Source organism: Pristiophorus japonicus, chromosome 9, assembly GCF_044704955.1.
Source record: "Pristiophorus japonicus isolate sPriJap1 chromosome 9, sPriJap1.hap1, whole genome shotgun sequence".
Classification (NCBI taxonomy): Eukaryota; Metazoa; Chordata; class Chondrichthyes; family Pristiophoridae; genus Pristiophorus; species Pristiophorus japonicus.
Window position 1 is genome coordinate 224,166,703 of NC_091985.1, and position 27,736 is coordinate 224,194,438.

Here is a 27,736-nt window from a genome sequence, read left to right on the forward strand (position 1 = left end):
AGCAGGTTGGATGAACGAGTGAATCCCTTCCCACACTCAGAGCAGGTGAACGGCCTCTCCCCTGTGTGAACACGTTGATGGCAGCTCAGTTCCTGGAACTTTTATAGCACTTCCTGCAGTCTGGGCATTTAAAAGGTCTCTCGTCAGTGTGAACTCGCTGGTGTCTCAAAAGGTCGGATGACTGAGTGAATCCCTTCCCACACTCAGAACAGGTAAACGGCCTCTCCCCAGTGTGAGTGCGCTGGTGTACAGCGAGTTTAGATGATTGACTGAACCCAGTCCCGCAGTGAGAGCACCTGAATGGTCTCTCCCCATTGTGAACATGTTGATGGTATGTCAGTTCCCCAGATCTTTTATAGCAGTTCCCACAGTCCGGACATTTAAAAGGTCTCTCGTCAGTGTGAACTCGCTGGTGTATCAGAAGGTGGGATGAACGAGTGAATCCCTTCCCACACTCGGAGCAGGTGAATGGCCTCTCCCCAGTGTGAACTCGCTGGTGTGTCAGCAGGCTGGATAACTGAGTGAATCCCTTCCCACACTCGGAGCAGGTGAACGGCCTCTCCCCGGTGTGACTGCGCTTGTGTCTCGATAGGCCAGAGATTCGGCTGAAGCCTCGTCCACACACAGAACATGTGTACACTTTCTCCCCACTGTCAACGGTGCTTTTTGCTTCCATATTGAGAGGCCGATGATATTCAGGTCCAGATGAATCGAGTGACGCTGTCAGATCTTGATACGGTCTGCGATTTGAGTTTCCCGTCTGCAAATCCTCCCCTTCTAATATCCTGTAAAATTAATTTAAAACAGGAAAAAGGGAGTTTGAGAAAGAACCCACAAAGAGGCAGATTAGTAATTTGAATTTAATGAATCTGCTAATTTGTGGGGCATGCATGACAAGAAAGTGACCTTGAAAGCGGCCGGATTGTCGTAAAAACCCAACTGGTTCACTAATATCTGACTCTGGCTGGGTTCAGTTCTGCACTCACTGGTTCCTCTCCCCCTCCCCCCCTGAATGTGCTGACTCTGGCTGGGTTCAGTTCTACACTCAGCAGTTTCTCTCCAATATGTGACCCATGTGTCCAATGTCCATGTGTGAAACTCGACAGTGAGTGTCGACAGGCTATTCCATTGCCCTCGCCTGAGGCCTCACACGTGCATTTTCCAGCAGGGTCACTAGACTATCCTCCCAATGGCTCAGTGGGTACAGGCACTGACCAGTGTGACTGAGTCATAGGAACAGGAGGGACCCAGGTTTAATCCCCTTGGTGTATCCTCCCCTTCTAAACCCCTGTAAAAGCTGTTTACAAAAGTCATCACTGTAAGTAGGAACATAGAAAGAGGAATAGGCTATTCGGCCCCTTGAGCCTGTTCAATTGGCCCCCAGCCTCAGTTATATGGGCAACATCGAGTTCTGCATTTCCATTAGCCTTTAAGAACACAAGAAATTGGAGCAGGAGTAGGCCCATTGGCCCCTCGAGCCTGCTCCACCATTCAGTAAGATCATGGCTGATCTTCTACCTCAACTCCACTCTGGTTACCGACCCTTCTGACACTGAAAATTGTTTCTCCTTATTAAGAGGGTTGGCAGGCTGGAGGAGGTTACAGAGATAGGGAGGGGCGAGGCCTTGGAGGGATTTGAACAAGAGGAGGAGTATTTTAAAGGCTGAAGTCACCAGCCATCTCCCCCAGTGCAGAATGTGACTCACTACGAACAGGAAGGATTTTTGTTTAACTACTAAAGATGCATAATGAGGGGGAAATCAATCTCTCTACCTTTAACTAACAGCAACATGGAAAGAGAGAAATCTTTAAACACCTGGTCCACTTGGCACCGAAGTTTCTGAAACTCATAATAGGAACTCCAGGGAAACAAAATAGCTGTGTTGATAAAGGATGGAATCACTGCAATAGTGAGAAACGACATTGGCTCAAATGATCAGGATGTTGAAACAGTTTGGGTGGAGATAAGGAATAATAAGGGGAAAAAGTCACTGGTGGGCGTAGTCTTTCGGCCCCCTAACAGTAGCAACTCTGTTGGTCGGAGTATAAACCAAGCAATAGTGGGTGCTTGTAAAAAGGGAACAGCAATAACCATGGGTGATTTTAACCTCCGTATTGATTGGACAAATCAAATTGGTCAGGGTAGCCTTGAGGAAGAGTTCATAGAGTGCATAAGGGACGGGTTCCTGGAGCAATATGTAATGGAACCAACCAGGGGGCTGGCTATCTTAGATCTAGTCCTGTGTAATGAGACAGGATTAATAAACAATCTCCTGGTAAAGGATCCCCTTGGAATGAGTGACCATAGCATAGTTGAATTTCAGATTCAGATGGAGGGCGAGAAAGTTGGATCTCAAACCAGCATACTAAGCTTAAATAAAGGAGACTACAAAGGTATGAGGGTAGAGTTGCCTAAAGTGGACTGGGAAAATAGAGTAACGTGTAGGACGGTTGATGAACAGTGGTGTACATTTAAGGAGCTAGTTCATAACTCTCAAGAAAAATATATTCCAGTGAGGAGGAAAGGGTGTAAAAGAAAAAATAGCCATCTGTGGCAAAATAAAGAAATAAAAGACGGTATCCAATTAAAAACAAGGGCATACAAAGTAGCCAAAACTAGTGGGAGGACAGACGATTGGGAAGCTTTTAAAAGCCAGCAAAGAATGACTAAAAAAATTATTAAGAAAGGGAAGATAGACTATGAAAGTAAACTCGCACGAAATATAAAAACAGATAGCAAAACTACGACAGTAATAATATAACAGAACCAACCCCTAAACAATAACAAAAAACAAAACAAAAAATGTATTTATAAACATTTTTTTTAAATTATTTAACTCAAAAACAAAAATTTATGGAAAGTAAGGGAAAAGGAGATATAAGGCAGAAAAGAAACAAACAAACCACGAGGAAATTAAAACATTAGCCCCCCCCCCTACAAAAAATCCCCACCCCAAACCACGGACATTGAACGAGGTAAGGCATCACATGCTACACACTAACAAAGAGAAGGCGGACTCTACATTTTTACAGAACAAACAGATAGGACAACAGACCACACAGAGAGAACACATCAGAAGGAGAAATAAGAACCAGAAGACCAGACAAAGCAAACAATTAACACCACATCACTGAGAAAAACAGTAGGTTTAAATAGTTCTTGTCCCTCCTCACAGCCCTTCTCGTTTTGACCGACCTAGTGGAAGGTAAGGAGTTCTAAACCCTCCATAACCTCTCACTAAGCTTTTCGATCTAATACTCTCTGACTGTTGAATCCCCACCACCCGCCTGTTTGCTTTCCCTGGCCTCAGATGAAGCCCCAGTAAGTGTGAAACGTTAGGTCTACAGACTACAATCAGCCACCTTGACGACGGATCGTGAAGTGAGTTTCAATCCTCCCCACTAAAAATCCCCCTCTGACCTTTTTCTCCCCCCTCCCTGGTGGATTTCTCTCTCACTCTATCCAGATTTCAGACCCACGGTGCTGTCTTTAAAAAAACCTCTCTCTCATTTTTCTCCACTTCTAAATAAAACCTTTCCTGTACCAGCTCTAACTGTACCATTAGTTAGAACTAAATAATGTAAGTGTATGCTGCGGTGCCGTGATTTCCCTGTTCCCCCTTGTCCCCCCGCCCCCCCCTCACACACCCCCAACCGATAATTATTGCTGTTGACCCGTAGTGTACACATACAAAAATAAATTGAAAAAAAGAAAAAATTGCGTCCTAAATTCACCCCCCCGTCCAGCCCCAACACGGTCAGTCAACACGGCACAGACCCTGATCAACCCACCAAAACCATTCACAATTTAAGGGCCATAATCCCCCTTCCCCACCCTACAGCCCAGTCATTGATAATCCCCTTCCCCACCCTACAGCCCAGTCATTGATAATCCCCTTCCCCACCCTACAGTCCAGTCATTGATAATCCCCCTTCCCCACCCTACAGCCCAGTCATTGATAATCCCCCTTCCCCACCATACAGCCCAGTCATTGATAATCCCCTTCCCCACCCTACAGCCCAGTCATTGATAATCCCCTTCCCCACCCTACAGCCCAGTCATTGATAATCCCCTTCCCCACCCTACAGCCCAGTCATTCATAAAAATACTCACGTAAAAATAGTTTTTTAAAATTCTTTTAAAAATAATTTAAAAATTACAATTAATTAATTTAAAAATCCCAAAATAAAAAGCAGTCCACCAAAGTACAAAACTCAATCTCTGCAAAGAACATAACAGCGACTTAAAATCAACCCCCTAAAAAAACGCGGAGACTGATCCCTTCCTCGGGAACAACAGGACCTCCGCTCCAACCCGCCTCCCTCCCGGGCCACACAGAAATCCTGCCCGAGGCCCATCATCGGCACTAGGCCCAAACACACAAACCACCGATTGACCCGAGGCACCATCCCGAAAACCACCACAATTAACCCACCGCTCAAACCCGGAAACACCCCCCCCCCCACTGCCCAAACCCGGTAACATCCCCCCCCACTGCCCAAACCCGGTAACACCCCCCCGCACTGCCCAAACCCGGTAACACCCCCCCGCACTGCCCAAACCCGGTAACACCCCCCCCCCACTGCCCAAACCCGGTAACACCCCCCCCCCCACTGCCCAAACCCGGTAACACCCCCACCCACTGCCCCAAACACAGAAACCTCCCCCCCCACTGCCCAAAACACAGCAACAACCCCGCCCTCCCCCCACTGCCCAAAACACAGTACCCCCCCCCTCACTGCCCAAAACACAGTACCCCTCCACTGCCCCAAACACAGAAACCTCCCCTCCCCACTGCCCAAAACACAGCAACAACCCCGCCCTCCCCCCACTGCCCAAAACACAGTAATACCACCCCCACTGCCCAAAACACAGTAATAACCCCCCCCCCCACTGCCTAAAACACAGTAATACCACCCCCACTGCCCCAAATATAGTAACCCCCCCCACTGCCCAAAACACAGTAACACCCCCCCTCCCCCACTGCCCAAAACACAGTAATACCACCCCCACTGCCCAAAACACAGTAATACCACCCCCACTGCCCCAAACATAGTAACCCCCCCCCACTGCCCAAAACACAGTAACACCCCACCACTGCCCAAAACACAGTAACACCCCACCACTGCCCAAAACACAGTAACATCCCCCCCACACGGCCCAAAACAAAGTAACACCCCCCCCCCACTGCCAAAAACACAGTAACCCTCCCACTGCCAAAAACACAGTAACACACCCCCCCCCCACTGCCCAAAACACAGCAACAACCCCCCCCTCCCCCCACTGCCCCAAACACAGTAACCGCCCCCCCCCACTGCCCAAAACACAGTAACACCCCCACCACTGCCCAAAACACAGTAACCACCCCCACACTGCCCAAAACACGGTAACACCACCCCCACTGCCCAAAACACAGTAACACCCCTCCCACTGCCCAAAACACGGTAACACCACCCCCACTGCCCAAAACACGGTAACACCACCCCCACTGCCCAAAACACAGTAACACCTCCTCCCCCCACTGCCCAAAACACAGTAACCCCCCCACCCCCACACTGCCCAAAACACAGCACCTCCCCCACCACTGCCCAAAACACAGTAACCCCCCCCCCCACTGCCCAAAACACAGTAACCCCCCCCCCACTGCCCAAAACACAGTAACCCCCCCCCCACTGCCCAAAACACAGTAACCTCCCCCCCCCCACTGCCCAAAACACAGTAACACCGCCCCCACTGCCCAAAACACAGTAACCCCCCCCCCCACTGCCCAAAACACAGTAACCCCCCCCCACTGCCCAAAACACAGTAACCCCCCCCCACTGCCCAAAACACAGTAACACCACCCCCCCACTGCTCAAAACACAGTACCCCCGCACTGCCCCAAACACAGTAACCCCCCCCCCCCGCGCTGCCCAAAACACAGTAACACCACCGCCCCACCACCGCCCAAAACACAGTAACACCACCACTGCCCAAAGCACAGTAACACCCCCCCCCACTGCCCAAAACACAGTAATCTCCCCCCCACTGCCCAAAACACAGTAACACCGCCATTCAACAAGATCATGGCTGATCTTCTACCTCAACTCCACTTTCCCGCCCTATCCCCATATCCCTTGATTCCTTTAGTGTCCAAACATCTATCGATCTCAGCCCTGAATATACTCAATGACTGAACATCCACAGCTCTTTGGGGCAGAGAATTCCAAAGATTCACAACCCTTTGAGTGAAGACATTTCTCCACATCTCAGTCCTAAATGGCCGTCCGTTATCCTGAGACTATGACCCCTAGTTCTAGACTCTCCAGACAAGAGAAACAGCCAATCAGCATTTGTGTGAGGGAGTGCTTCCTGACATTAGCCCTGAATGGCCGAGCTCTGATTTTAAGGTTGTGTCCCCTTGTTGTGGACTCCCTCACCAGAGGAAATAGTTTCTCTCCATCCACCCCATCAACTCCTTTAATCATCTTAAACACCTCAATTACATCACCCCTTAATCTTCTATATTTCTCATAATTTACAAACTTCATCACTGTAAGTACAGGACCATAGAATCACAGAAGTTTACAGCATTGAAGGAGCCCATCGTGTCCATGCCGGCCGACAAAGAGCTATCAAGCCAATCCCATGGTAGATAGGCAACGGCAGACATTTAAAGATCACATGGATGAACTACAACAATTGTACATCCCTGTGTGGTGTAAGAATAAAATTGAGAAAGTGGCTCAACCGTGGCTAACAAGGGAAATTAAGGATAATGTTAAATCCAAGGAAGAGGCATATAAATTGGCCAGAAAAAGCAGCAAACCTGAGGACTGGGAGAAATTTAGAATTTAGCAGAGGAGGACTAACGGTTTAATTAGAAGCGGGAAAATAGAGTATGAGAGTAAGCTTGCAGGGAACATAAAAACTGACTGCAAAAGCTTCTATAAATATGTGAAGAGAAAAAGATTAGTGAAGGCTAATGTAGGTCCCTTGCAGCTAGAATCAGGTGAATTTATAATGGGGAATAAGGAAATGGCAGAACAATTAAACAAATTATTTGGTTCTGTCTTCACTAAGGAAGACACAAAGAACCTCCCGAAAATACTAGGGGACCGAGGGTCTAGCGAGGAGCGGGAACTGAGGGAAATCCTTATTAGTCAGGAAATGGTGTTAAGGAAATTGATGGGATTGAAGGCCGATAAATCCCCAGGATCTGATAGTCTGCATCCCAGAGTACTTAAGGAAGTGGTCCTAGAAATAGTAGATGCATTGGTGGTCATTTTCCAACATTCCATGGACTCTGGATCAGTTCCTATGGATTGGAGGGTAGCTAATGTAACACCACTTTTTAAAAAAGGAGGGAGAGAGAAAATGGGTAATTATAAACCGGTTAGCCTGACATCAGTAGTGGGGAAAATGTTGGAATCAATCATTAAGGATGAAATAGCAGCGCATTTGGAAAGCAATGACAGGATCGGTCCAAGTCAGTATGGATTTATGAAAGGGAAATCATGCTTGACAAATCTTCTGGAATTTTTTAAGGATGTAACTAGTAGAGTTGACAAGGGAGAACCAGTGGATGTGGTGTATTTGGACTTTCAAAAGGCTTTTGACAAGGTCCCACACAAGAGATTGGTGCGCAAAATCAAAGCACGTGGTATTGGGGGTAATGTACTGACATGGATAGAGAACTGGTTGGCAGACAGGAAGCAGAGAGTCGGGAAAAACAGGTCCTTTTCAGAATGGCAGGCAGTGACTAGTGGAGTGCCGCAGCTCTCAGTGCTGGGACCCCAGCTCTTTACAATATATATTAATGATTTAAATGATGGAATTGAGTGTAATATCTCCAAGTTTGCAGATGACACAAAACTGGGTGGCGGTGTGAGCTGTGAGGAGGATGCTCAGAGGCTGCAGGGTGACTTGGACAGGTTAGGCGAGTGGGCAAAAACATGGCAGATGCAGTATAATGTGGATAAATGTGAGGTTATCTACTTTGGGGGCAAAAACACAAAGGCAGAATATTATCTGAATGGCAGCACATTAGGAAAAGGGGAGGTGCAGCGAGACCTGAGTGTCATGGTTCATCAGTCATTGAAAGTTGGCATGCAGGTACAGCAGGCGGTGAAGAAGGCAAATGGTATGTTGGCCTTCATAGCTAGGGGATTTGAGTATAGAAGCAGGTAAGTCTTATTGCAGTTGTACAGGGCCTTGGTGAGGCCTCACCTGGAATATTGTGTTCATTTTTGGTCTCCTAATCTGAGGAAGGATGTTCTTGTTATTGAGGGAGTGCAGCGAAGGTTTACCAGACTGATTCCAGGGATGGCTGGACTGACATATGAGGAGAGACTGGATCAACTGGGCCTTTATACACTGGAGTTTAGAAGGATGAGAGGGGATCTCATAGAAACATATAAGATTCTGACAGGACTGGACAAGATAGATGCGGAAAGAATGTTCCCGATGTTGGGGAAGTCCAGAACCAGGGGACACAGTCTTAGGATAAGGGGCAGCCCATTTAGGACTGAGATGAGGAGAAACTTCTTCACTCAGAGAGTTGTTAACCTGTGGAATTCCCTGCCGCAGAGAGTTGTTGATGCCAGTTCATTGGATATATTCAAGAGGGAGTTAGATATGGCCCTTATGGCTAAGAGGATCAAGGGATATGGAGAGAAAGGGATACTGAGGGTAGGATCAATCATAATCTTATTGAATGGCAGTGCAGGCTCGAAGGGCCGAATGGCCTACTCCTGCACCTATTTTCTATGTTTCTTTGTTTCCCTATCTCTGTAACCTCCTCCAGCCCCTACAACTGTCCCTATCTATGTAAACTCCTCGAGCACCTACAAACCTCCCTATTTCTGTAACCTCCTCCAGCCCCTACAACCCTCCCTATCTCTGTAATCTCTTCCAGCACCTACAAGCCTCCCTATCTCTGTAACCTCCTCCAGCCCTACAAACTTCCCTATCGCTGTAAACTCCACCAGCCCTACAACCCTCCCGATCTCTGTAACCTCCTTCAACCTCTACAACCCTCCCTATCTTTGTAACCTCCACCAGACCGACAACCCTCCCTCTTTCTGTAACCTCCACCAGCCCTACAACCCTCCCTCTTTCTGTAACCTCCACCAGCCCGACAACCCTCCCTATCTCTGTAACCTCCTTCAACCTCTACAACCCTCCCTATCTCGGTCACCTGCTCCAGCCCTGACAACCCTACCTATCTCTGTAACCTCCTACAGTCCCTACAATCCTCCCTATTTCTACATTAATGATTTAGATGAAGGAATTGAATTAAATATCTTCTAGTTTGCAGATGACACTAAGCTAGGTGGCAGTGTGAGCTGTGACGAGAATGCTAAGAGGCTGCAGATTGACTTGGACAGGTTAGGTGAGTGGGTAAATGCATGGCAGATGCAGTATAATCTAGATAAATGTGAGGTTATCCACTTTGGTGGCAAAAACAGGAAGGCAGAATATTACCTGAATGGTGACTAGGAAAAGGTGAGGTGCAATGAGACCTGGGTGTCATGGTTCATCAGTCATTGAAAATTGGAATGCAGTTACAGCAGGCGGTGAAGAAGGCAAATGGCATGTTGGCTTCATAGCGAGAGGATTTGAGTATAGGAGCAGGCAGGTCTTACTGCAGTTGTACAGGGCCTTGGTGAGGCCACACCTTGAATATTGTGTACAGTTTTGGTCTCCTAATCTGAGGAAGGACATTCTTGCTATTGAGGGAGTGCAGCAAAGGTTCACCAGACTGATTCCCGGGATGGCAGGACTGACCTATGAAGAAAGACTGGATCGACTAGGCTTATAGAATTTAGAAGAATGAGAGGGGATCTCATAGAAACATAAAATTCTGACGGGATTGGACAGGTTAAATGCAGGAAGAATGTTCCCAATGTTGGGGAAGTACAGAACCAGGGGTCACAGTTTAAGGGTAAGGGGTAAGCCATTTAGGACCGAGATGAGGAGAAACTTCTGAACTCAGAGAATTGTGAACCTGTGGAATTCTCTACCACAGAAAGTTGTTGAGGCCAGTTCGTTAGATATATTCAAAATGGAGTTAGATGTGGCCCTTACGGCTAAAGGGATCAAGGGGTATGGAGAGAAAGCAGGAATGGGATACTAAGTTGCAAAAATGATCAGCCATGATCTTATTGAATGGTGGTGCAGGCTTGAAGGGCCGAATGGCCTATTCCTGCACCTATTTTCTATGTAACCTCCTCCACCTACAACCTTCTTATCTCTGTAACCTCCTCCAGCCCCTACAACCCTCTCTATCTCTGTAAACTGCCCCCAGTCCAGCTTAGTGTGGGCTGTTTAAGGTATTGGGAATGTTTGTTGTGTTTTTAGTTGCGATTTACTTTTTGCCGCAGAAGCCTCTCTTCGGGAGCTCCGAGGCCGGCTCTTTAACAACAGATTTCCCGTTGCTCAGCCGACCTTGCGCCCTATAAGAGGTGTGTAATGCCTCCCTTAGCACTCCACTCCACCCAGGGCTCAGCTGATGAATTTTACTGACTGAGGCGCAAACTATTCCCGGGTACTGTAATTACCGCCCCGCCATGATTAACACCCTGAAATAGACAGTAATGAAAATCCAGCCCTTAAAAACTATTTTCATTTTTTAGAGTCAATTTAAAAGTCTTTAAACTGGTCTAAAGGATTACAATAGTCTTTAAAAACAATAAAGAAACATCTCACTCTAATGTTTTACCAGCCACGTTCATTGCTGCAGGCTGTGAACAGTTAAAACTACAGTGGCCTGGACTTTTCCGTTGTGCATTTTAGCAGGTTTTGAGGTGTGACGCCATCCGCTGCCCAGGATCTGTCGGTTGAGAACGCAATTCTCCGAAGGCACAGGATCAAAAGGTTGGTGCGGATCGCATTCAGTGGTCAAGGCAAAGGCAGGCAGGAAGCCTTCGACCGGAATTGTTGGGTCAGTGTGTGTGAGAGACGCAGAGAGAGAGAGAGAAAGAAACAAACAAACAGTGTACGTAAACATGTCCCACTTCCGTAACATTGCCTGTCTCCGCCCCTGCCTCAGCTCATCCGCTGCCGAAACCCTCATCCATGCCTTTGTTACCTCTAGACTTGACTATTCCAACTCACTCCTGAATGATCTCCCACATTCTACCCTACGTAAACTAGAGGTGATCCAAAACTTGGCTGCCTGTTTCCTGACTTGCACCAAGTCCTGCTCACCCATCTCCCCCTGTGCTCGCTGACCTACACTGGCTTGAGGTTAAGCAACACCTTGATTTCAAAATTCTCATCCTTGTTTACAAATCCCTCCATGGCCCTCGCCCCTCCCTATCTCTGTAATCTCCTCCAGCCCCACAAGCCCCAAGATGTCTGCGCTCCTCTAATTCTGCCCTCTTGAACATCCCTGATTATAATCGCTCAACCATCGCTGTCCGGGCCTTCAGTTTTGGGCCCCAAGCTCTGGAACTCCCTCCCTAAACCTCTCCTCTCTACCGCTCTTTCCTCCTTTAAGGCGCTCCTTAAAATAGAGAGTCGGGATAAATGGTTCATTCTCTGGTTGGCAAACAGTAACTAGTGGGGTGCTGCAGGGATCAGTGCTGGGACCCCAACTATGTACAATCTATATTAGCGACTTGGAAGAAGGGACTGAGTGTAACGTAGCCAAGTCTGCTGATGATACAAAAATGGGAGGAAAAGCAATGTGTGAGGAGGACACAACAAATCTGCAAAAGGACATAGACAGGCTAAGTGAGTGGGCAAAAATTTGGCAGATGGAATATAATTTTGGAAAGTGTGAGGTCATGCACTTTGGCAGAAAAAAATCAAAGAGCAAGTTATTATTTAAATGGAGAAAGATTGCTAAGTGCCGCAGTACAGCAGGACCTGGGGGTACTTGTTCATGAAACACAAAAGGATATTATGCAAGTACAGCAAGTGATCAGAAAGGCCAAAGGTATCTTGGCCTTTATTGTTAAGGGGATGGAATATAAAAGCAGGGAAGTCTTGCTACAGCTATATAAGATATTGGTGAGGCCACACCTAGAATACTGCATGCAGTTTTGGTTTCCATATTTACCAAAGGATATACTTGCTTTGGAGGCAGTTCAGAGTAGGTTCACTAGGTTGATTCTGGAGATGAGGGGTTGACTTATGAGGAAAGGTTGAGTAGGTTGGGCCTCTACTCATTGGAATTCAGAAGAATGAGAGGTGATCTTATCGAAACGTATAAGATTATGAGGGGGCTTGACGAGGTGGATGCAGAGAGGATGTTTCCACTGATGGGGGAGACTAGAACTAGAGGGCATGACCTTAGAATAAGGGGCTGCCCATTTAAAACTGAGATGAGGAGAAATTTCTTCTCTCAAAGGGTTGTAAATCTGTGGAATTTGCTGCCTTAGAGAGCTTTGGAAACTGGGACATTGAATAAATTTAAAACAGAAATAGACAGTTTGTTAAACAATAAGGGGTTATGGAGAGCGGGCAGGGAAATGGAGCTGAGTCCATGATCGGATCAACCATGATCTTATTGAATGGCGGAGCAGGCTACAGGGGCCGTATGGCCTACTCTTGTTCCTATTTCTTATGTTCTTATGTTAAAACCTACCACTTTAATCAAGCTTTTGGTCATCTGCTGTAATTTCTTCTTGTGTGACTCAGTGTCACATTTATCTGTTTTGCCTTGTAACACTGCTGTGAAGCCCCTCGGAATATTTTACTATGTTAAAGGCATTACAGAAATAAAAGTTGCTGTTGTTGTGTGAGAGAGAGAGAGACAGACACGGGCCTAGAAATCCCTCTTGGGCGATGGACCCACGAGCTTGTTACACAGGAACAGGAGGAGGACCATTCAGCCCCTCGAGCCTGTTACACAGGAACAGGAGGAGGACCATTCAGCCCCTCGAGCCTGTTACACAGGAACAGGAGGAGGACCATTCAGCCCCTCGAGCCTGTTACACAGGAACAGGAGGAGGACCATTCAGCCCCTCGAGCCTGTTACACAGGAACAGGAGGAGGCCGTTCAGCAGCTTGAGCCTGTTACACAGAAACAGGAGGAGGCCATTCAGCCCCTCGAGCCTGTTACTCAGGAACAGGAGGAGGCCATTCAGCCTCTCGAGCCTGTTACAGAGGAACAGGAGGAGGCCCATTCAGCCCCCTTGAACCTGTTACACAGGAACAGGAGGAGGCCGTTCAATCCCTTAAGCCTGTTACACAGGAACAGGAGGAGGCCTATTCAGCCGCTCGAGCCTGTTACACAGGAACAGGAGGCCCATTCAGCCGCTCGAGCCTGTTACACAGGAACAGGAGGAGGCCTATTCGGCCCCTCAAGCCTGTTACACAGGAACAGGAGGAGGCCCATTCAGCCCCTTCAAGCCTGTTACACAGGAACAGGAGGAGGCCGTTCAGCCCCCTCGAGCCTGTTACACAGGAACAGGAGGAGGCCCAGTTGGCCCTTTGAGTCCCGATCATAATTGCAAACTGGGCATTAAACTCTCTGTCATCAGAACCGGGGAAGTAGGTGTTTAAAACCGCATCTCAGGAAATGGATCAGTGTGGTGCTGAAAGATGAGGGCCCAATGCTCAGGCTCCATCCCTGGCCTGTGCTGAGTTAGCCTGATCTCACACCCAGTGTGGTACTGAGCCTGATCCACACACACACAGACACACACACACACAGCATGAATGGCCCCGGCTCCCTCCCCGGCCTGTGGAGTGTTCACTGGTCCTGATCAGGATCCAAGAACTCCAAGCTCGAAAGTGTGTGACTGAGTGAGCAGAAGTATGGCGATCGGCTGTGATTCACCCCCCAGTTGAATACCCTGCTGACCCTGAGCTAAGGGAGGGCAGCCAGTGCCCGTGGAACCCGGACCCCCAGTGGGAATTGGCACCGTTACCTCCAGACTCAACTCTTCCAAACCACTTCTGGCCCACCACCCACCTTCCACCCGCCATGAACTTCAGCTCATCCCGAACTCCTGCTGTCCCCTATCCTATCTCGCACCAATTTCCATTCACCCATCACCACCACACCCTCCACTCCCACACACCCCACACCACCCATCCCAGCCCTGTGATCGCTGACCTACATTGGCTTCCGCTCCGGCAACGCCTCAATTTTAAAATTATCCATCCTTGTTTGCAAATCGTTCCATGGCCTCGGTCCCCCCTCCCTCTCTCTGTAATCTCCACCAGCCCTACAACCCTCCATATCTCTGTAACCTCCTCCAGCCCTACAACCCTCCATATCTCGGTCACCTCCTCCAGCCCGACAACCCTCCATAACTCTGTAACCTCCTCCAGCCCTACAACCTTCCATATCTGTATCACCTCCACTAGCTCTACAACCCTCCATATCTCTGTAACCTCCTCCAGCCTGACAATCCTCCATATCTCTGTCACCTCCTCCAGCCCTACAACCCTCCATAACTCTGTAACCTCCTTCAGCCCTACAACCCTCCATATCTGTGTCACCTCCACTAGCTCTACAACCCTACCTCTCTGTAATTTCCACCAGCCCTACAACCCTCCCTATCTCTGTAACCTTCTCCAGCCATACACCCCTCCCTATTTCTGTAACCTTCTCTAGCCCCTACACCCCTCCCTATCTCAGTCCCTTCTCCAGCCCTACAACCCTCCCTATCTCTGTAACCTCCTCCAGATGTACAACATTCCCAGATCTCTGTAACCTCCCCACCGCAACAACCCTCCGCAATCTCTGAGCTGCTCCAATTCTGGCCTCTTGCACATCCCTGGATTACCATCACTCCACCATCAGTGGCCCTGCCTTCAGCCGCCGAGGCCCCAAGCTCTGAAATTCCCTCCCTAAACCTCTCCACCTCTCTCTCTCATCCGTTAAGATGCTCCTTAAAACCTACCTCTTTGACCAAGCTTTTGGTCACCTCCGAATAGCTCCTTATATTTATTTATTCATGATAATCGCTCCTGTGTCAGCTGTGGTTCAGTGGGTAGCACACTCGCCTCTGAGCCCAGAAGGTTGTTGATTCGAATCCCATTCCAGCAACCTGAATATTTAAATCGAGGCTGACCCTCCAGTGCAGTGCTGAGGGAGTGCTGCACTGTTGGAGGGGCCATCTTTTGGATGAGACGTTAAACTGAGGATCGTTCTGACCTCTCAGGTGGATGTAAATTATGTCATGGATCTATGTGGAAGAAGAGCAGGGGAATTATCCACGGTGTCCTGGCCAATATTTATCCCTCAATCAACATAACAAGAAACACAATATCTGGTCATTATCATATTGCTGTTTGTGGGAGCTTGCTATGCACAAGTTGCCTTCCGCGTTTCCCACCTTGCAACAGTGACAACACTTCAAAAGTATTTAATTGGCTGTAAAGTGCCTTGAAACATCTGCTGGTCTAGAAAGGCATTGTATAAATGCAAGTTATTGTCAATGAGCTATATAAATACAAGTTGTTTGGTCGTTAAATGTGCTATATAAATACTGGTGTTGTTATTGTTGGTTTGGTGCTATATAAATGCAAGTTGTGCTTGTCAGGATAGCCAAAAAAAAGACAGCAGGATTTGCGGGCTGACATAAGAAGCAGCAGTGGAGGGCTACCCCTTTAAGGAGGATATCCAGTGGGATGGGAAGCAGTTTTTTTTAAACTCATGTTTCTATAACAACAGTTTCCTGTATCACCCAACTGTGACTCTCACCGGATGAGACTTTGAGATAAGCTCTTCCTTTACAGTTGCAGTAACGCTGATTATTTCAATAAGCGTGGCTTAGTAGGCAGCCTCTGAATCAGAAGGTCATGGGTTCAAGACCCACTCCAGAGACTCAAGCCCCATAATCCAGGCAGGCACTCCCCCGGGTACCAGTACTGAGGGATCGCTGCACTGTCAGAGGGGCAGTACTAGGGAGCGCTGCACTGTCAGAGGGGCAGTACTGAGGGAGCGAGGGGCAGTACTGAGGGAGCACTGCATTGTCAGAGGGGAAGTACTGAGGGAGCATTGCATTGTCAGAGGGGAAGTATTGAGGGAGCACTGCATTGTCAGAGGGGAAGTACTGAGGGAGCACTGCATTGTCAGAGGGGAAGTACTGAGGGAGCATTGCATTGTCAGAGGGGAAGTACTGAGGGAGCACTGCATTGTCAGAGGGGAAGTACTGAGGGAGCATTGCATTGTCAGAGGGGCAGTACTGAGGGAGTGCTGCACTGTCAGATGGGCAGTACTGAGGGAGCGCTGCACTGTCGGAGGAGCAGTACTGAGGGAGCACTGCATTGTCAGGGGGCAGTACTGAGGGAGCGCTGCACTGTCGGAGGGGCAGTACTGAGGGAGCGCTGCATTGTCAGAGGGGCAGTACTGAGGGAGCGCTGCATTGTCAGAGGGGCAGTACTGAGGAAGCGCTGCACTGTCAGATGGGCAGTACTGAGGGAGTGCTGCACTGTCGGAGGAGCAGTACTGAGGGAGCACTGCATTGTCAGGGGGCAGTACTGAGGGAGCACTGCATTGTCAGAGGGGCAGTACTGAGGGAGCGCTGCACTGTCAGATGTCAGTACTGAGGGAGCATTGCATTGTCAGAGGGGAAGTACTGAGGTAGCGCTGCATTGTCAGAGGAGAAGTATTGAGGGAGCGCTGCACTGTTGGAGGGGCAGCACTGAGGGAGAACTGCACTGTCAGATGGGCAGTGCTGAGGGAGCACTGCATTGTCAGAGGGGAAGTATTGAGGGAGTGCTGCACTGTCTGAGGGGAAGTACTGAGGGAGCACTGCATTGTCAGAGGGGCAGTGCTGAGGGAGCGCTGCACTGTCGGAGTGGCAGTGCTGAGGGAGCGCTGCACTGTCGGAGGGACAGTGCTGAGGGAGCGCTGCACTGTTGGAGGAGCAGTACTGAGGGAGCGCTGCACTGTCGGAGGGGCAGTATTGAGGGAGCGCTGCACTGTCGGAGGGGCAGTACTGAGAGAGCGCTGCATTGTCAGAGGGGAAGTACTGAGGGAGCGCTGCATTGTCAGATGAGAAGTATTGAGGGAGTGCTGCACTGTTGGAGGGAAAGTACTGAGGGAGCATTGCATTGTCAGAGGAGAAGTATTGAGGGAGTGCTGCACTGTCGGAGGGACAGTACTGAGGGAATGCCACACTTGGAGGGGCAGTATTGAGGGAGCGCTGCACTGTCGGAGTGGCAGTGCTGAGGGAGCACTGCACTATCGGAGGGACAGTGCTGAGGGAGCGCTGCACTGTTGGAGGAGCAGTACTGAGGGAGCGCTACACTGTCGGAGGGGCAGTACTGAGGGAGCGCTGCACTGTCGGAGGGGCAGTACTGAGGGAGCGCTGCACTGTTGAAGGGGCAGTGCTGAGGGAGCGCTGCACTGTCGGAGGGGCAGTACTGAGGGAGCGCTGCATTGTCAGAGGTGCAGTACTGAGGGAGCGCTGCATTGTCAGAGGGGCAGTACTGAGGAAGCGCTGCACTGTCAGATGGGCAGTACTGAGGGAGTACAGCACTGTCGGAGGGGCAGTACTGAGGGAGCGCTGCATTGTCAGAGGGGCAGTACTGAGGGAGCGCTGCATTGTCAGATGGGCAGTACTGAGGGAGTACTGCACTGTCGGAGGAGCAGTACTGAGGGAGCACTGCATTGTCAGGGGGCAGTACTGAGGGAGCACTGCATTGTCAGAGGGGCAGTACTGAGGGAGCGCTGCACTGACAGATGTCAGTACTGAGGGAGCACTGCATTGTCAGAGGGGAAGTACTGAGGTAGCGCTGCATTGTCAGAGGAGAAGTATTGAGGGATCGCTGCACTGTCGGAGGGACAGTACTGAGGGAGCACTGCATTGTCAGAGGGGAAGTATTGAGGGAGCGCTGCACTTTCTGAGGGCAAGTACTGAGGGAGCACTGCATTGTCAGAGGGGAAGTATTGAGGGAGCACTGCACTGTCAGATAGGCAGTACTGAGGGAGCGCTGCACTGTCGGAGGAGCAGTACTGAGGAAGCACTGCATTGTCAGGGGACAGTACTGAGGGAGCGCTGCACTGTCGGAGGGGCAGTACTGAGGGAGCACTGCATTGTCAGAGGGGCAGTGCTGAGGGAGCGCTGCACTGTCAGAGGGGCAGTACTGAGGGAGCACTGCATTGTCAGAGGGGAAGTACTGAGGGAGCGCTGCACTGTCGGAGTGGCAGTGCTGAGGGAGCGCTGCACTGTCGGAGGGACAGTGCTGAGGGAGCGTTGCACTGTTGGAGGAGCAGTACTGAGGCAGAGCTGCACTGTCGGAGGGGCAGTACTGAGGGAGCGCTGCACTGTCGGAGGGGCAGTACTGAGAGAGCGCTGCATTGTCAGAGGGGAAGCACTGAGGGAGCGCTGCATTGTCAGATGAGAAGTATTGAGGGAGTGCTGCACTGTTGGAGGAGCAGCACTGAGGGAGCACCGCATTGTCAGAGGGGAAGTATTGAGGGAGTGCTGCACTGTCTGAGGGGAAGTACTGAGGGAGCATTGCATTGTCAGAGGAGAAGTATTGAGGGATCGCTGCACTGTCGGAGGGACAGTACTGAGGGAATGCCACACTTGGAGGGGCAGTATTGAGGGAGCGCTGCACTGTCGGAGTGGCAGTGCTGAGGGAGCACTGCACTATCGGAGGGACAGTGCTGAGGGAGCGCTGCACTGTTGGAGGAGCAGTACTGAGGGAGCGCTGCACTGTCGTTGGGGCAGTACTGAGGGAGCGCTGCACTGTCGGAGGGGCAGTACTGAGGGAGCGCTGCACTGTTGAAGGGGCAGTGCTGAGGGAGCGCTGCACTGTCGGAGGGGCAGTACTGAGGGAGCACTGCATTGTCAGAGGGGAAGTATTGAGGGAGTGCTGCACTGTGAGGGCAAGTACTGAGGGAGCAGTGCATTGTCAGAGGGGAAGTTCTGAGGGAGCATTGCATTGTCAGAGGGGAAGTATTGAGGGAGTACTGCATTGTCAGGGGGCAGTACTGAGGGAGCGCTGCACTGTCGGAGGGGCAGTACTGAGGGAGCACTGCATTGTCAGAGGGGCAGTACTGAGGGAGCGCTGCATTGTCAGAGGGGCAGTACTGAGGAAGCGCTGCATTGTCAGAGGAGAGGTATTGAGGGAGCGCTGCACTGTTGGAAGGGCAGCACTGAGGGAGCACTGCACTGTCAGATGGGCAGTGCTGAGGGAGCACTGCATTGTCAGAGGGGAAGTATTGAGGGAGTGCTGCACTGTCGGAGTGGCAGTGCTGTTGGAGCGCTGCACTGTCAGAGGGGCAGTACTGAGGGAGCGAGGGGCAGTACTGAGGGGGCACTGCATTGTCAGAGGGGAAGTACTGAGGGAGCATTGCATTGTCAGAGGGAAGTATTGAGGGAGCACTGCACTGTCAGATGGGCAGTACTGAGGGAGCGCTGCACTGTCGGAGGAGCAGTACTGAGGGAGCATTGCATTGTCAGGGGGCAGTACTGAGGGAGCGCTGCACTGTCGGAGGGGCAGTACTGAGGGAGCGCTGCATTGTCAGAGGGGCAGTACTGAGGGAGCGCTGCATTGTCAGATGGGCAGTACTGAGGGAGTACTGCACTGTCGGAGGAGCAGTACTGAGGGAGCACTGCATTGTCAGGGGGCAGTACTGAGGGAGCACTGCATTGTCAGAGGGGCAGTACTGAGGGAGCGCTGCACTGTCAGATGTCAGTACTGAGGGAGCGCTGCACTGTTGAAGGGGCAGTGCTGAGGGAGCGCTGCATTGTCAGAGGGGAAGTATTGAGGGAGCACTGCACTGTCTGAGGGGAAGTACTGAGGGAGCATTGCATTGTCAGAGGAGAAGTATTGAGGGATCGCTGCACTGTCGGAGGGACAGTACTGAGGGAATGCCACACTTGGAGGGGCAGTATTGAGGGAGCGCTGCACTGTCGGAGTGGCAGTGCTGAGGGAGCACTGCACTATTGGAGGGACAGTACTGAGGGAGCGCTGCACTGTTGGAGGAGCAGTACTGAGGGAGCGCTGCACTGTCGGAGGGGCAGTACTGAGGGAGCGCTGCACTGTCGGAGGAGCAGTACTGAGGAAGCACTGCATTGTCAGGGGACAGTACTGAGGGAGCGCTGCACTGTCGGAGGGGCAGTACTGAGGGAGCACTGCATTGTCAGAGGGGCAGTACTGAGGAAGCGCTGCACTGTCAGATGGGCAGTACTGAGGGAGCACTGCATTGTCAGAGGGGATGTACTGAGGTAGCGCTGCATTGTCAGAGGAGAAGTATTGAGGGAGCGCTGCACTGTCGGAGTGGCAGTGCTGAGGGAGCGCTGCACTGTCAGAGGGGCAGTACTGAGGGAGCGAGGGGCAGTACTGAGGGAGCACTGCATTGTCAGAGGGAAGTACTGAGGGAGCACTGCACTGTCAGATGGGCAGTACTGAGGGAGCGCTGCACTGTCAGATGTCAGTACTGAGGGAGCATTGCATTGTCAGAGGGGAAGTACTGAGGTAGCGCTGCATTGTCAGAGGAGAAGTATTGAGGGAGCGCTGCACTGTTGGAGGGGCAGCACTGAGGGAGAACTGCACTGTCAGATGGGCAGTGCTGAGGGAGCACTGCATTGTCAGAGGGGAAGTATTGAGGGAGTGATGCACTGTCTAAGGGGAAGTACTGAGGGAGCACTGCATTGTCAGAGGGGCAGTATTGAGGGAGCGCTGCACTGTCGGAGTGGCAGTGCTGAGGGAGCGCTGCACTGTCGGAGGGACAGTGCTGAGGGAGCGCTGCACTGTTGGAGGAGCAGTACTGAGGGAGCGCTGCACTGTCGGAGGGGCAGTACTGAGAGAGCGCTGCATTGTCAGAGGGGATGTACTGAGGGAGCGCTGCATTGTCAGATGAGAAGTATTGAGGGAGTGCTGCACTGTTGGAGGGGCAGCACTGAGGGAGCACTGCACTGTCAGATGGGCAGTACTGAGGGAGCACTGCATTGTCAGAGGGGAAGTATTGAGGGAGTGCTGCACTGTCTGAGGGGAAGTACTGAGGGAGCATTGCATTGTCAGAGGAGAAGTATTGAGGGATTGCTGCACTGTCGGAAGGACAGTACTGAGGGAATGCCACACTTGGAGGGGCAGTATTGAGGGAGCGCTGCACTGTCGGAGTGGCAGTGCTGAGGGAGCACTGCACTATTGGAGGGACAGTACTGAGGGAGCGCTGCACTGTTGGAGGAGCAGTACTGAGGGAGCGCTGCACTGTCGGAGGGGCAGTACTGAGGGAGCGCTGCACTGTCGGAGGGGCAGTACTGCGGGAGCGCTGCACTGTTGAAGGGGCAGTGCTGAGGGAGCGCTGCACTGTCGGAGGGGCAGTACTGAGGGAGCACTGCATTGTCAGAGGGGAAGTATTGAGGGAGTGCTGCACTGTCTGAGGGCAAGTACTGAGGGAGCAGTGCATTGTCAGAGGGGAAGTACTGAGGGAGCATTGCATTGTCAGAGGGGAAGTACTGAGGGAGCATTGCATTGTCAGAGGGGAAGTATTGAGGGAGCACTGCATTGTCAGGGGGCAGTACTGAGGGAGCGCTGCACTGTTGGAGGGGCAGTACTGAGGGAGCACTGCATTGTCAGAGGGGCAGTACTGAGGGAGCGCTGCATTGTCAGATGGGCAGTACTGAGGGAGCACTGCATTGTCAGAGGAGAATTACTGAGGGAGCGCTGCATTGTCAGAGGAGAGGTATTGAGGGAGCGCTGCACTGTTGGAGGGGCAGCACTGAGGGAGCACTGCACTGTCAGAGGGGAAGTATTGAGGGAGTGCTGCACTGTCGGAGGGACAGTGCTGAGGGAGCGCTGCACTGTTGGAGGAGCAGTACTGAGGGAGCGCTGCACTGTCGGAGGGGCAGTACTGAGGGAGCGCTGCACTGTCGGAGGGGCAGTACTGAGGGAGCACTGCATTGTCAGAGGGGAAGTACTGAGGTAGCGCTGCATTGTCAGAGGAGAAGTATTGAAGGAGCGCTGCACTGTTGGAAGGGCAGCACTGAGGGAGCACTGCAGTGTAAGATGGGCAGTGCTGAGGGAGCACTGGATTGTCAGAGGGGAAGTATTGAGGGAGTGCTGCACTGTCTGAGGGGAAGTACTGAGGGAGCACTGCATTGTCAAAGGGGCAGTATTAAGGGAGCGCTGCACTGTCGGAGTGGCAGTCTGAGGGAGCGCTGCACTGTCAGAGGGGCAGTACTGAGGGAGCGAGGGGCAGTACTGAGGGAGCACTGCATTGTCAGAGGGGAAGTACTGAGGGAGCATTGCATTGTCAGAGGGAAGTATTGAGGGAGCACTGCACTGTCAGAGGGGAAGTACTGAGGTAGCGCTGCATTGTCAGAGGAGAAGTATTGAGGGATCGCTGCACTGTCGGAGGGACAGTACTGAGGGAATGCCACACTTGGAGGGGCAGTACTGAGGGAACGCTGCACTGTCGGAGGGGCAGTACTGAGGGAGCGCTGCACTGTCGGAGGGGCAGTACTGAGGGAGCGCTGCACTGTTGAAGGGGCAGTGCTGAGGGAGCGATGCACTGTCGGAGGGGCAGTACTGAGGGAGCACTGCATTGTCAGAGGGGAAGTACTGAGGGAGCATTGCATTGTCAGAGGGGAAGTATTGAGGGTGCGCTGCACTGTCTGAGGGCAAGTACTGAGGGAGCGTTGCACTGTTGGAGGAGCAGTACTGAGGCAGAGCTGCACTGTCGGAGGGGCAGTACTGAGGGAGCGCTGCATTGTCAGAGGGGCAGTACTGAGGGAGCGCTGCATTGTCAGAGGGGCAGTACTGAGGAAGCGCTGCACTGTCAGATGGGCAGTACTGAGGGAGCACTGCATTGTCAGAGGAGAATTACTGAGGGAGCGCTGCATTGTCAGAGGAGAGGTATTGAGGGAGCGCTGCACTGTTGGAAGGGCAGCACTGAGGGAGCACTGCACTGTCAGATCGGCAGTGCTGAGGGAGCACTGGATTGTCAGAGGGGAAGTATTGAGGGAGTGCTGCACTGTCGGAGTGGCAGTGCTGTTGGAGCGCTGCACTGTCAGATGGGCAGTACTGAGGGAGCGAGGGGCAGTACTGAGGGAGCACTGCATTGTCAGAGGGGAAGTACTGAGGGAGCATTGCATTGTCAGAGGGAAGTATTGAGGGAGCACTGCACTGTCAGATGGGCAGTACTGAGGGAGCGCTGCACTGTCGGAGGAGCAGTACTGAGGGAGCACTGCATTGTCAGGGGGCAGTACTGAGGGAGCGCTGCACTGTCGGAGGGGCAGTACTGAGGGAGCGCTGCATTGTCAGAGGGGCAGTACTGAGGAAGCGCTGCACTGTCAGATGGGCAGTACTGAGGGAGTACTGCATTGTCAGGGGGCAGTACTGAGGGAGCACTGCATTGTCAGAGGGGCAGTACTGAGGGAGCGCTGCACTGTCAGATGTCAGTACTGAGGGAGCACTGCATTGTCAGAGGGGAAGTACTGAGGTAGCGCTGCATTGTCAGAGGAGAAGTATTGAGGGATCGCTGCACTGTCCGAGGGACAGTACTGAGGGAATGCCACACTTGGAGTGGCAGTACTGAGGGAGCGCTGCACTGTCGGAGGGGCAGTACTGAGGGAGCGCTGCACTGTCGGAGGGGCAGTACTGAGGGAGCGCTGCACTGTTGAAGGGGCAGTGCTGAGGGAGCGATGCACTGTCGGAGGGGCAGTACTGAGCGAGCACTGCATTGTCAGAGGGGAAGTACTGAGGGAGCATTGCATTGTCAGAGGGGAAGTATTGAGGGAGCGCTGCACTGTCTGAGGGCAAGTACTGAGGGAGCACTGCATTGTCAGAGGGGAAGTATTGAGGGAGCGCTGCACTTTCTGAGGGCAAGTACTGAGGGAGCACTGCATTGTCAGAGGGGAAGTATTGAGGGAGCACTGCACTGTCTGAGGGGAAGTACTGAGGGAGCATTGCATTGTCAGAGGAGAAGTATTGAGGGATCGCTGCACTGTCGGAGGGACAGTACTGAGGGAATGCCACACTTGGAGGGGCAGTATTGAGGGAGCGCTGCACTGTCGGAGTGGCAGTGCTGAGGGAGCACTGCACTATTGGAGGGACAGTACTGAGGGAGCGCTGCACTGTTGGAGGAGCAGTACTGAGGGAGCGCTGCACTGTCGGAGGGGCAGTACTGAGGGAGCGCTGCACTGTTGGAGGAGCAGTACTGAGGAAGCACTGCATTGTCAGGGGACAGTACTGATGGAGCGCTGCACTGTCGGAGGGGCAGTACTGAGGGAGCACTGCATTGTCAGAGGGGCAGTACTGAGGGAGCGCTGCATTGTCAGAGGGGCAGTACTGAGGAAGCGCTGCACTGTCAGATGGGCAGTACTGAGGGAGCACTGCATTGTCAGAGGGGAAGTACTGAGGTAGCGCTGCATTGTCAGAGGAGAAGTATTGAGGGAGCGCTGCACTGTCGGAGTGGCAGTGCTGAGGGAGCGCTGCACTGTCAGAGGGGCAGTACTGAGGGAGCGAGGGGCAGTACTGAGGGAGCGCTGCATTGTCAGAGGGGCAGTACTGAGGAAGCGCTGCACTGTCAGATGTCAGTACTGAGGGAGCACTGCATTGTCAGAGGGGAAGTACTGAGGTAGCGCTGCATTGTCAGAGGAGAAGTATTGAGGGAGCGCTGCACTGTTGGAGGGGCAGCACTGAGGGAGAACTGCACTGTCAGATGGGCAGTGCTGAGGGAGCACTGCATAGTCAGAGGGGAAGTATTGAGGGAGTGCTGCACTGTCTGAGGGGAAGTACTGAGGGAGCACTGCATTGTCAGAGGGGCAGTATTGAGGGAGCGCTGCACTGTCGGAGTGGCAGTGCTGAGGGAGCGCTGCACTGTCGGAGGGACAGTGCTGAGGGAGCGCTGCACTGTTGGAGGAGCAGTAATGAGGGAGCGCTGCACTGTCGGAGGGGCAGTACTGAGGGAGCGCTGCACTGTCGGAGGGGCAGTACTGAGGGAGCGCTGCACTGTTGAAGGGGCAGTGCTGAGGGAGCGCTGCACTGTCGGAGGGGCAGTACTGAGGGAGCACTGCATTGTCAGAGGGGAAGTATTGAGGGAGTGCTGCACTGTCTGAGGGCAAGTACTGAGGGAGCAGTGCATTGTCAGAGGGGAAGTACTGAGGGAGCATTGCATTGTCAGAGGGGAAGTATTGAGGGAGCACTGCATTGTCAGGGGGCAGTACTGAGGGAGCGCTGCACTGTCGGAGGGGCTGTACTGAGGGAGCACTGCATTGTCAGAGGGGCAGTACTGAGGGAGCGCTGCATTGTCAGAGGGGCAGTACTGAGGAAGCGCTGCACTGTCAGATGGGCAGTACTGAGGGAGCACTGCATTGTCAGAGGAGAATTACTGAGGGAGCGCTGCATTGTCAGAGGAGAGGTATTGAGGGAGCGCTGCACTGTTGGAGGGGCAGCACTGAGGGAGCACTGCATTGTCAGAGGGGAAGTATTGAGGGAGTGCTGCACTGTCGGAGGGACAGTGCTGAGGGAGCGCTGCACTGTTGGAGGAGCAGTACTGAGGGAGCGCTGCACTGTCGGAGGGGCAGTACTGAGGGAGCGCTGCACTGTCGGAGGGGCAGTACTGAGGGAGCGAGGGGCAGTACTGAGGGAGCACTGCATTGTCAGAGGGGAAGTACTGAGGGAGCATTGCATTGTCAGAGGGAAGTATTGAGGGAGCACTGCACTGTCAGATGGGCAGTACTGAGGGAGCGCTGCACTGTCGGAGGAGCAGTACTGAGGGAGCACTGCATTGTCAGGGGGCAGTACTGAGGGAGCGCTGCACTGTCGGAGGGGCAGTACTGAGGGAGCGCTGCATTGTCAGAGGGGCAGTACTGAGGGAGCGCTGCATTGTCAGAGGGGCAGTACTGAGGAAGCGCTGCACTGTCAGATGGGCAGTACTGAGGGAGTGTGCACTGTCGGAGGAGCAATACTGAGGGAGCACTGCATTGTCAGGGGGCAGTACTGAGGGAGCACTGCATTGTCAGAGGGGCAGTACTGAGGGAGCGCTGCACTGTCAGATGTCAGTGCTGAGGGAGCACTGCATTGTCAGAGGGGAAGTACTGAGGTAGCGCTGCATTGTCAGAGGAGAAGTATTGAGGGAGCGCTGCACTGTTGGAGGGGCAGCACTGAGGGAGAACTGCACTGTCAGATGGGCAGTGCTGAGGGAGCACTGCATTGTCAGAGGGGAAGTATTGAGGGAGTGCTGCACTGTCTGAGGGGAAGTACTGAGGGAGCACTGCATTGTCAGAGGGGCAGTATTGAGGGAGCGCTGCACTGTCGGAGTGGCAGTGCTGAGGGAGCGCTGCACTGTCGGAGGGACAGTGCTGAGGGAGCGCTGCACTGTTGGAGGAGCAGTACTGAGGTTGCGCTGCACTGTCGGAGGGGCAGTACTGAGGGAGCGCTGCACTGTCGGAGGGGCAGTACTGAGAGAGCGCTGCATTGTCAGAGGGGAAGTACTGAGGGAGCGCTGCATTGTCAGATGAGAAGTATTGAGGGAGTGCTGCACTGTTGGAGGGGCAGCACTGCGGGAGCACTGCACTGTCAGATGGGCAGTACTGAGGGAGCACTGCATTGTCAGAGGGGAAGTATTGAGGGAGTGCTGCACTGTCTGAGGGGAAGTACTGAGGAAGCATTGCATTGTCAGAGGAGATGTATTGAGGGATCGCTGCACTGTCGGAGGGACAGTACTGAGGGAATGCCACACTTGGAGGGGCAGTATTGAGGGAGCGCTGCACTGTCGGAGTGGCAGTGCTGAGGGAGCACTGCACTATCGGAGGTACAGTGCCGAGGGAGCGCTGCACTGTTGGAGGAGCAGTACTGAGGGAGCGCTGCACTGTCGGAGGGGCAGTACTGAGGGAGCGATGCACTGTCGGAGGGGCAGTACTGCGGGAGCGCTGCACTGTTGAAGGGGCAGTGCTGAGGGAGCGCTGCACTGTCGGAGGGGCAGTACTGAGGGAGCACTGCATTGTCAGAGGGGAAGTATTGAGGGAGTGCTGCACTGTCTGAGGGCAAGTACTGAGGGAGCAGTGCATTGTCAGATGGGCAGTACTGAGGGAGCACTGCATTGTCAGAGGGGAATTACTGAGGGAGCGCTGCATTGTCAGAGGGCAGTACTGAGGGAGCGCTGCACTGTTGGAGGGGCAGCACTGAGGGAGCACTGCATTGTCAGATGGGCAGTGCTGAGGGAGCACTGCATTGTCAGAGGGGAAGTATTGAGGGAGTGCTGCACTGTCTGAGGGGAAGTACTGAGGGAGCACTGCATTGTCAGAGGGGCAGTACTGAGGGAGCGCTGCACTGTTGGAGGGGCAGTACTGAGGGAGCACTGCATTGTCAGAGGAGAAGTATTGAGGGAGTGCTGCACTGTTGGAGGGGCAGCACTGAGGGAGCACTGCACTGTCAGATGGGCAGTACTGAGGGAGCACTGCATTGTCAGAGGGGAAGTATTGAGGGAGTGCTGCACTGTCGGAGGGACAATACTGAGGGAATGCCACACTTGGAGGGGCAGTATTGAGGGAGCGCTGCACTGTCGGAGTTGCAGTGCTGAGGGAGCGCTGCACTGTCGGAGTGACAGTGCTGAGGGAGCGCTGCACTGTTGAAGGGGCAGTGCTGAGGGAGCACTGCATTGTCAGAGGGGCAGTACTGAGGGAGCGCTGCATTGTCAGAGGAGAAGTATTGAGGGAGCACTGCATTGTCAGAGGGGCAGTACTGAGGGAGCGCTGCATTGTCAGAGGAGAAGTATTGAGGGAGCATTGCATTGTCAGATGGGCAGTACTGAGAGAGCGCTGCACTGTCTGAGGGGTAGTACTGAGGGAGCACTGCTCTAAATTGAAAACAGAAATGAAAATGAAA

The 27,736-nt window shown here is 52.4% G+C and overlaps 1 protein-coding gene across 3 annotated transcripts; it reads right to left on the reverse strand.

Annotated features, from left to right (window-relative positions):
• LOC139273770 (zinc finger protein 664-like) lies at positions 1–14,897 on the reverse strand. 3 transcript variants are annotated; one of them, XM_070890841.1, is made up of 2 exons: positions 14,845–14,897; positions 1–785 (listed from the first exon to the last, which is right to left on the reverse strand). In XM_070890841.1, exon 2 carries the CDS (start codon positions 674–676, stop codon positions 86–88), a length of 591 nt encoding a protein of 196 aa, XP_070746942.1. In that variant the 5' UTR covers positions 677–785; positions 14,845–14,897; the 3' UTR covers positions 1–85. The 3 variants fall into 3 exon arrangements, with proteins under 3 accessions (XP_070746942.1, XP_070746941.1, XP_070746944.1); XM_070890840.1 differs by lacking the exon at positions 14,845–14,897 and adding an exon at positions 10,691–10,935; XM_070890843.1 differs by lacking the exon at positions 14,845–14,897 and adding an exon at positions 4,115–4,275.
• Positions 14,898–27,736: the final 12,839 nt, after the last annotated feature.